This window comes from Hemitrygon akajei, chromosome 5 (assembly GCF_048418815.1).
Source record: "Hemitrygon akajei chromosome 5, sHemAka1.3, whole genome shotgun sequence".
Taxonomy (NCBI): Eukaryota; Metazoa; Chordata; class Chondrichthyes; order Myliobatiformes; family Dasyatidae; genus Hemitrygon; species Hemitrygon akajei.
In genome coordinates this window covers 117,119,199-117,128,977 of record NC_133128.1, presented here as the reverse complement: position 1 = coordinate 117,128,977, position 9,779 = coordinate 117,119,199, and the positions used below count along the sequence as shown (strand labels likewise).

The window sequence follows — 9,779 nt, the reverse complement described above, 5'->3', positions numbered from 1 at the left end:
CCTCGGCTTGCATCAGAGTAATCCATTTGCCCCCCCCCCCCCACCCGGCTCATCAAGATAACAAATGTTGGGGATAAAGGAGACTCTCCACTCCAGAAATGGTTGACTGTAAGAACACCTGGAAGTGTGTAAAATGAGTAGAAGAACATTTAGGAAGAACATGCACTGTGATTAAGTGCTTTGAGAGATTGGTCATGAAGCATACCAAGTCCTGCCTAAGGAGCAACTTGCATCCATTCCAATTTGCCTACCATCACAACAGACTCTTCGCTCAACCCTAGGACATCTGGACAGGGAAGATGGATACATCAGGATGCTCTTCATAGACTGTAACTCCGCATTCAACACTATCATCCCCTCAAAACTAATCAATAAACTCCAAGACTTTTGCCTCGATACCTCCTTGTACAATTGGATCCTCAGTTCCCTTACTTGCAGACCCCAGTCAGGTCAGATCGGCAACAACATCTCCACGACCTCCATCAGCACAGGGTGCTGTGCTCAGCCTCCAGCTCTAATTGCTTTACAGTTATGGCTCGGAGGTTAAGCACAGCTGCAAAACCATTGTTAAGTTTGTTTACGGCGTCACTGATGTGGCTGAAGTTGGCCGAATCAAAGGTGATGATGAATCGGCATAGAGGAAGGAGACCGAAAGTCTGGCTGATTGGTGCAACAATGACCACCTCTCACTCAACGTCAGCAAAACCTGATTAGAGGGAAGTAGAAATCCATGAGCCAGTCCTCATCAGGGGATTGGAGGTGGGCAGGGACAGAAACTTTAAATTCACTTTGTATTTGCACAGTTTGTCTTCTTTTCCACACTGGATGTTTGTCTATCTTTGCTTGTGGGAAGTTTTTAAAATTTATTTTCATTTATTAACTTAGAGATACAGGACAAAACGGGCCCTTTGGTCCAACGAGTCACACCACTTAGCAACCAACCTATTGAACCCTGTTCTTATCACAGGACCATTTACAGTGACCAATTAACCTAGTAACCTAGTAATCTGCGAGGAAACTGGAGCACCCAGAGGAACGTACAAACGTTGGAACTGAACCCCAAACACTGGTGCCCTGAGCTGTGATAGCATTGTGCTAACAGCTACACAACAGTATTTTTTATTGATTGTATCATGTTTCTTTGTATCTACTGTGAATGCACATAAGAAAATGAATCTCTGGGTAGTATGTGGTGGCATATATGTACTTTCATAATAAATAAATTTACTGTACTTTTAAGGTTTGGGTGAGTGGCATTTGTTGCCAGGGTAGGGGTAGTGGTAGAGGTTGTTACAATAGGGACATTGAAGAGATTCAGGCACATAGATAAAAAGGGAGGCTATGGCACTGTGTAGGAGGGAGAGGTTAGATTGATTATGGAGTATGTTTATTTATTGATTGACTGATTGATAGAAGAATAAATGGATCAACATGCCGATTCACCCAGCAACCCACTTATTTAACCCTAGCCTAATCACAGGACAATTAACACTGACCAATTAACCTAGTAACCAGTACATCATTGGACTGTGGGAGGAAAGCAGAGCACCCGAAGGGTACACAGGTTCGAAGGGCCTGTACTGCACGGTACAGTTCTACCTTCTGTGTTTTGGGTCAGAACTGGAAGGGCTGGCCTAAAGTAAATAAACCAGACTTAACCTGTAGTGGAACCCACTGACCTGAAACATTCGTTCTCTTTCCTTCTTCACGGAGGCTGCCCAGCCATCAGAGTGTTTCCGAAACCTTCTGCTATTTACAGCATTGGAGGGCGAGCGGGTGAGAGGGACACCCTTCCCGTGACACTGGGAACTCCAGCAACAGGACCAATAGCCTAACCTAACCTGAGACACAGTGGACTATTTTACACAAGGGAGAGGTGGAGAGAGTCCGGGAAAGAGGGTGGGGTCACAGCCTCTCCCTCCGCCATTATCTGGAGCCAAACAGCTGAAGAAGGTTGATGAAGATGTTCACAATGTCTGTGTAGAGCCTCAGAGCACCGTAGACATACTCCTCTGGACTGATAGAGTGTCGTCGGTTCCCCAGGATCAGCTGGGTGTCAAATGCCAAGAACTACAAGAGAGGAAGAGGGTGAGAGAGGCAATTAATGAGGGGCTGGTGGTGGGAGGGAGAGGTGGAGGTGAGGGAATAGGAACGAGGAGAAGCAAAAGGGCAGAAATGGCCAATATGAAGGTGACTGGAGGAGAATATGGGAGGATTTTTAACAGTTTATTTATTTGTAGATACAGCCCTTGAAGGCCCTTTCAGCCCTACAGGCTGCATCACCCAGCAACCTACCTATTTAACCCTAGCCTAATTTTAGGACAATTTACAGTGACCAATTAACCTAACAACTTTGGGCTAGGCTGGGAGGAAACTGATGCCCCCGGAGGAAACCCACGCACACACGTGAAGGAGCATACCAACTTGCTCACAGGGGACGCCGGAACTGAACCCCAAACTCCGGTGCCTCGAGCTGTAAGAGTGCCACGCTGACCGCTACACTCTCAGTGGGAAGTCAGAAGCAGTTTTTCTTTTAAATACACAGTGGTGGGGGCTTTAATCTGTATCTAATCCATGCTGTCATGGGAATTATGAAGGGACAGTATGCAAAAAAGGTTAACTCTGTGTCCAAACTAAGCTGTCCCTACCCTGAGAGAGTGCAATGGGATGGTGCAGAGGGTGCTTTACTCACTCTTCCAGGAGTGGTAGTAGGGGCAGATACATTCCGGATATTTAAGAGACTCTTAAGATAGGCACACGGATGATAGAAAAATGAAGGGCTATGTGGGAGGGAAGGGTTAGATTGATCTTAGAGCAGGTTAAGTGGTCAGTAAAAACTTCATAGGCCAAAGGGACTGTACTGAACTATACTTTTCTATGTTCTATAAAAGGTGGGGGGAAGAGAGAAGGATAGAGGAGTGAGGAGAGAGAAGAAAATGAAGACAAGGAAGAAGAGGCCCAGTGTCTGTGAATCTGAGTGTCCAGGGCGAAGGACCAGAGGCCCAGAGGCGGCCTGTCGTGGGGTTGGAGGCTGGTCTGTATGTGTTAATGGGTGAGGGGAGGTGGGAGGGTGAAAAAGGGGCTCATTTTCTTGTCGTCTTTTTTTGATCTGTTGTGTTTTGCTGAATGTTGCGGACACGTGATGTTGGTGCTGGAATGTGTGGTGACACTCGCCAGCTGCCCCCAGCACATTCTAGGGCAATGTATTTCAGATGTACACGTGATAAGCAAAGGAATCAGACCCCAGGAGTGAGTGATGGGACGGTGTAGAGGGAGCTTCACTCTGTGTCTGACCCTGGGAGTGTGTGATGGGACGGTGTAGAGGGAGCTTCACTCTGTGTCTGACCCTGGGAGTGTGTGATGGGACGGTGTAGAGGGAGCTTCACTCTGTGTCTGACCCTGGGAGTGTGTGATGGGACGGTGTGGAGGGAGCTTCACTCTGTGTCTGACCCTGGGAGTGTGTGATGGGACAGTGTAGAGGGAGCTTCACTCTGTGTCTGATCCTGGGAGTGTGTGATGGGACAGTGTAGAGGGAGCTTCACACTGTCTGACCCCGGGAGTGTGTGATGGGACAGTGTAGAGGGAGAGTCACTCTGTGTCTGACCCCGGGAGTGTGTGATGGGACAGTGTAGAGGGAGCTTCACTCTGTGTCTGACCCTGGGAGTGTGTGATGGGACGGTGTAGAGGGAGCTTCACTCTGTGTCTGACCCTGGGAGTGTGTGATGGGACAGTGTAGAGGGAGCTTCACTCTGTGTCTGATCCTGGGAGTGTGTGATGGGACAGTGTAGAGGGAGCTTCACTTTGTGTCTGACCCTGGGAGTGTGTGATGGGATGGTGTAGAGGGAGCTTCACTCTGTGTCTGACCCTGGGAGTGAGTGATGGAACAGTGTGGAGGGAGCTTCACTCTGTGTCTGACCCTGGGAGTGTGTGATGGGACAGTGTAGAGGGAGCTTCACTCTGTCTGACCCCGGGAGTGTGTGATGGGACAGTGTAGAGGGAGAGTCACTCTGTGTCTGACCCTGGGAGTGTGTGATGGGACGGTGTAGAGGGAGATTCACTCTGTGTCTGACCCTGGGAGTGTGTGATGGGACGGTGTGGAGGGAGCTTCACTCTGTGTCTGACCCTGGGAGTGTGTGATGGGACAGTGTGGAGGGAGAGTCACTCTGTGTCTGACCCTGGGAGTGTGTGATGGGACGGTGTGGAGGGAGCTTCACTCTGTGTCTTACCCTGGGAGTGTGTGATGGGACAGTGTAGAGGGAGCTTCACTCTGTGTCTGACCCTGGGAGTATGTGATGGGACGGTGTGGAGGGAGCTTCACTCTGTGTCTTACCCTGGGAGTGTGTGATGGGACAGTGTAGAGGGAGCTTCACTCTGTGTCTGACCCTGGGAGTGTGTGATGGGACGGTGTGGAGGGAGCTTCACTCTGTGTCGGACCCTGGGAGTATGTGATGGGACGGTGTGGAGGGAGCTTCACTCTGTGTCTGACCCTGGGAGTGTGTGATGGGACGGTGTGGAGGGAGCTTCACTCTGTGTCTGACCCTGGGAGTGTGTGATGGGACAGTGTGGAGGGAGCTTCACTCTGTGTCTGACCCTGGGAGTATGTGATGGGACGGTGTAGAGGGAGCTTCACTCTGTGTCGGACCCTGGAGAGAAAGTCAGGGGTAAGACTCAATGAACAGACGGCATCACTCACCAGGGTGAAGACAATGGCAGCGATTGCAGCGTACACCGTGTGGAGCCATGGAACCTGCAGAAACCCAGAACAAGCAGGTTATTCCAAAGTTCAGTATTAAACGGTAGCAGTCACAAACCACGGCCTCTCACTCAGGAAGGGCAACAGGAACATGGAAGCACCACCGCCACCCACAGACTGCCTTCCTGACTCTCTTCCTTCATCATCGTTGGGTCAAAGCCAGGGGCGGCACTCCCCAACAGCACCGCAGGAACACCGTCACTGGGAGAATCACAGTACTTCAATGTCATCGCGACCGTGCACCACTACCGAGTCTCAGCTGACCTCGGGGGTTCAGGAGAATGATCCCAGAAATGAAAGGGTTAATGCACAAGGGGTAATTGATGGCTCTAGGCCTGCACTCGCTGGAGTTTAGAAAGATGAGGGGAATTTCATTGAAATGTGCTGAATGTTGAAAGGACTAGATAGAGTGGATGTGGAGAAGAAGTTTCTTATCCTGGAGGTGTCTAGGACCAGAGAGCAACTGCCTCAGAATAGAAGGACGTACATTTCAAACAGAGATAGTTGAAGGTGGAGCAGACTCAAATAGCCTAATTCTGCTCTTATGAACAGACTTATAGTCTGTTGATGATGTACATTAACAATCTGGAAGACGGGACCGAGTGTAGTACATCTTGCTGATGACACTAAATTGAGTGGAAAAGCAAATTGTGTAGAAGATAGAGTCTGCAGAGAGATACGTCGACAGGTTGTGAGTGGGCGAGGGTCTGGCAGATGGAGTACAACCTTGGTCTCAGGGCCAAAAAAGAAGGAATCTGATAGAAGGGGGCACCATGGGAAAAAGGAAAGGAGGAGGAATGCAGGGGAGGTGTTAGGCAAGTGAGAAGAGAAAAGGGAAGAGGGGTGCCAGAACAGGGAATAGAAGAGGGAAGGAGGAGTGGGGGGGAAATTATTGGAAGTTAGAGACATTGATGTTCAGGCCTTCAGGCTGGAGACCATCCTGATGGAATACGAGGTGTTGCTCCTCCAATCTGAGAGCAGCCACATTGTAGCATAGCGGAGGCCATGTTGGAATGGGAATGGGGATTATAATTAAAATGATTGGCCACCAGGAAATCCTGCTTGTTGTGGATGGAGACTCACTTGAGTCTCACCAGTGTAGAGGAGGCCACAACGGGAGCATTGAATAAAGTAGAAAACCCTAACAGGTTCGCAGGTGAATTGTTGCCTCAGCTGGAAGGATTGTTTGGGGCCTAGAATGGAGCTGGGGGAGGGGGTGAACGGGCAGGTGTAATGCTTCTTCCACTAGCAGGGGTAAGTGCCAGGAGGGAGATTAGTGGGGAGGGGTGAATAGACAAGGGTATAACAGAGGGACCAATTCCTACGGAAAGCAGATAGTGGGTGGAGGTAAAGATGTGTTTGGTGGTAGGCTCCCATTGAAGATGGCAGAAATTGCCGAGAATGATGTGCTGGATGTGAAGACTATGGGGTGGTAGGTGAGGACAAGAGGAACTCAATCCCTTTTATGATGGTGGGAAGATGGGGTGAGTGTAGTTGTCTGGGAAATAGAGGGGTTGCAGGTGAGGGCAGTATCAATGGAGGAGGAAGGGAAACCCCATTCATAGAGGAACGTAGACATCCCTGATGTTCTGGAAAGGAAAGCGTCATCCTGGGAACAGATACAAGGGAGGCAAATGAACAGGGAAAAGGTACAATGAGAGTCAGTAGGTTTATAAGTTATCAGTAGACAGTTTGTCCCCGAAAATGGAAACAGAGAGATCAAGAAAGGGGAGAGAGGTCTCAGAAATGGACGAAGTGAATGCAAGGTCGGAGTGGAAGTTGAAGGTAAAGTTGATGAAACTGACGAGCATCGCAGGAAGAGTTGGAGAAAAGGAATGGGGATTGAGGGTAATAAATCAGCCGTGGTGGAATGGTGGGGCAGACCCGATGGTCCGAATGGCCTAATGCTGCTCCGATGTCCCATGGTCTTCTTACTCTTTTCTCTATCACCCCCCTTGTGCCACTGTCTGCACCCTTGCTGAGCTTGTCCATTTCATTAATTTTTTTCTCCAACTTCAACCCTGCTCTCACATTTACTTCCTCCATCTCTGACATCTCTTCCCCTTTCTGCGATCTCCGTTTCTATCTTTGGAGTCAAACTGATACGTTTTACAGAACTAGAGACTCTCACAGCCACCTTGACTACTTTCACAAGACCATAAGATATAGGAGCAAAATTAGGCCATTTTGGCCCATTGAGTCTGCTCTGCCATTTCATCATAGCTGATTCAATTTTCCTCTCAGACCCCATTGCCTGCCTTTTCCCCACATCCCTTCATGCCCCGACGAATCAAGAATCTATCAGCCTCTGCCTTATGGAGATTTGGCCTCCATAACTGCCTGTGGCAATGAATTCCACAGATTCACCACTCTCTGGCTAAAGAAATTCCTCCTCATCTCCATTCTAAAAGGATGCCCCTCTATTCTGAGACTGTATCCTCTGGTCTTGGGCTCTTCCACCAGAGGAAACATCCTCTCGACATCCACTCTATCAAGGCCTTTCACCATTTCAGTGAGGTCCCCCTCATTCTTCTGAATTTCTGTGAATACAGGCCCAGAGTCGTCAAACACTCGTCATATGACAAGTCATTCAATCCTGGAATCATTCTCGTGAAACTCCTTTGAACCCCCTCTCCAATTTCAGCTCATCCTTTCTAAGGGGCACAAACCTACTCACAACGTTCCAAGTGAGACCTCACCGGTGTTCTGTAACATTTCAACATTCCATCCTTGCTTTTATATTCTAGTGAATGCCAACATTGCACTTGCCTTCCTCACCACAGACTCAACCTGCACAAGGACTCCCAAGTTCCTTTGCACCTCAATTTTCTGTACTTTCTCTTCATTTAGAAAATAGTCAATCCTTTCATTACTTCTACCAAAGTGCATGACCATTCACTTCCTGGCACTGCATTCAACCTGCCATTTCTTTACCCATTATCCTAAGCCCTTCTGTAGCTTCTCTACTTCCTCAAAACAACCTGCCCCTCCACCTATCTTGATATTGGCTGCAAACTTTGCAACAAAGCCATCAATTCCATCATCCAAATCACTGACGTATAATGTAAAAATAATCAGACCCCTGTGGAACACCATTAGTCACTGGCAGCCAGCCTCCCTTTGCCTCCTGCCAATCAGCCACTGCTTTATCTATGGGCTCATAGCTTGTTAACCAGCCTCATGTGCGACACTTTGTCAAGGGCCTTCTGAGTAACCAAGTACACAACATCCTTTGTCTACCCTGCTTGTTATTTCTTCAAAGAATTCCAACAGATTTGGCAGGCAATATTTTCCCTCAAAACCATGCTGAGTAAGGCCTATTTTATCATGTGCCTCCAAGTACCCTGAGACCTCAGCCTTAATACAACTCTAACATCTTCCCATCCATTGAGGACGGGCTAATTGGCCTATAGTTTCCTTTCTTCTGCCTCTTGAAGAGTGCAGCGACATTTGCAATTTTTCAGTCTTCCAGAACTATTCTGAATCTAGTGATTCTTGAAAGATCATAACTAATGCCTCCAGGGTCTCCTCAGCCACCTCTTTCAGATCTCTGGGGTATACACCATCTGCCAGACTATTTCAGTTTCCCAAGAACCTTCTCTCCTGGTATGTTAACTTCATGAACTCTGAAACCTGGAACTTCCACCATACCACTAGTGTCTTCCACAGTGATACAAAATACTTATTCAGTTCGTCTGCCACTTCCTGGTCCCCCTTTACTATCTTTCCAGCATCATTTTCTAGAGGTCCAATATTCACCCTTGCCTCTCTTTTACATTTTATGTATCTGAAGAAACTTTTGGTATCCTCTTTAATATTATTGGCTAGCTTACTTTCGTATTCCATCTTTACCTTCTTAATGACCTTTTCAGTTATGTTCTGTTCATTTTGAAAAGCTTCCCAATCCTCTAACTCCCCACTAATTTTTGCTCTACTATATGCCCTCTCTTTGGCTTTTATGTTGGCTTTGACTTCTCTTGTTAGCCATGGTTGTGTCATCTTTCCTTTACAATCGTTCCTCCTCTTTGGGATGTATATATCCTGTGTCTTCCAAATTGCTTCCAGAAATTCCAGCCATTGCTGCTCTGCTGTCATCCCTGCCAGTGTTCATTTCCAATCAACACTGGCCAACTCCGCTTTCATGCCTCTGTAACTCCCTTTAGTCCACTATAACACTAATATATCTGACTTTAGCCACTTCTTCTCAAATTTTGGGGTGAACTCCATCATATTACAATCACGTGTTCTAGGGTCTTTTTTTCCTTAAGCTCTCTAATCTGGTTCATTGCACAACACCCAATCCAGAATAGCTGATCCCCTAGTGGGCTCCCACGAGCTGCTCTAAAAAGCCATCTCATAGGCACTCTAGAAATTCACCCTCCTGGAATCTTGCACCAACGTGATTTTCCCAATCTACCTACATATTGAAGTTCCCCATGACTATTTAACATTGCCTTTTTGGCATGCATTTTCTATCTCCCATTGTAATTTGTAAACCCCATCCTTACTCCTGTTTGGGGGTCTGTATACATCTCCCATCAGGGTCTTTTTACCCTTGCAGTTCTTTAGCTCGATCCACAATGATTCAACATCATCCGACCCTCTGTCCCCTCTTTCTAATGATTTGATTTCATTTTTTACCAACAGAGCAACACCACCCTCTCTGCCTTCCTGCCTGTCCTTTTGATACAATGTGTATCCTTGGGCGTTATGCTCCCAGCTATGATCTTCCAGCCATGATTCAGTGACGCCCACATCATACTCGCCAATCTGCAATGGTACTGCAAGTTCATCTACCTTATTCCGTATACTGTGCGCATTCAGACACAATCCCTTCGGTCTTGTATTCAGTCTTTGTGATTTTGCCACATTTTACGTTGCAACTCATCCTGCTGACTGCAATTTTGCCCTGTCAACAGCCTCTTTTCACTACACATTGCCTCTGTTTGTAAACCGGCTACCTCATCTTCAGCACTATCATCCACCTTTCCTACGGTGCTTCTTGCATTGAAATATACACAGCTAA

General features: G+C 47.6%; 1 protein-coding gene across 1 annotated transcript in view; it reads right to left on the bottom strand.

The window, feature by feature from the left end:
* Positions 1-1,010: 1,010 nt before the first annotated feature.
* tmbim1a (transmembrane BAX inhibitor motif containing 1a) overlaps positions 1,011-9,779 on the bottom strand; it is an 84,956-nt gene continuing 76,187 nt past the window's right edge. The window contains exons 11-12 of the mRNA XM_073046277.1: positions 4,694-4,747; positions 1,011-2,070 (exon numbers count right to left, since the gene is read on the bottom strand). Of these exons, the coding sequence (XP_072902378.1) occupies positions 1,927-2,070; positions 4,694-4,747 (198 nt within the window). The 3' untranslated portion in view covers positions 1,011-1,926. The remainder of the gene's footprint in view (positions 2,071-4,693; positions 4,748-9,779) is intronic.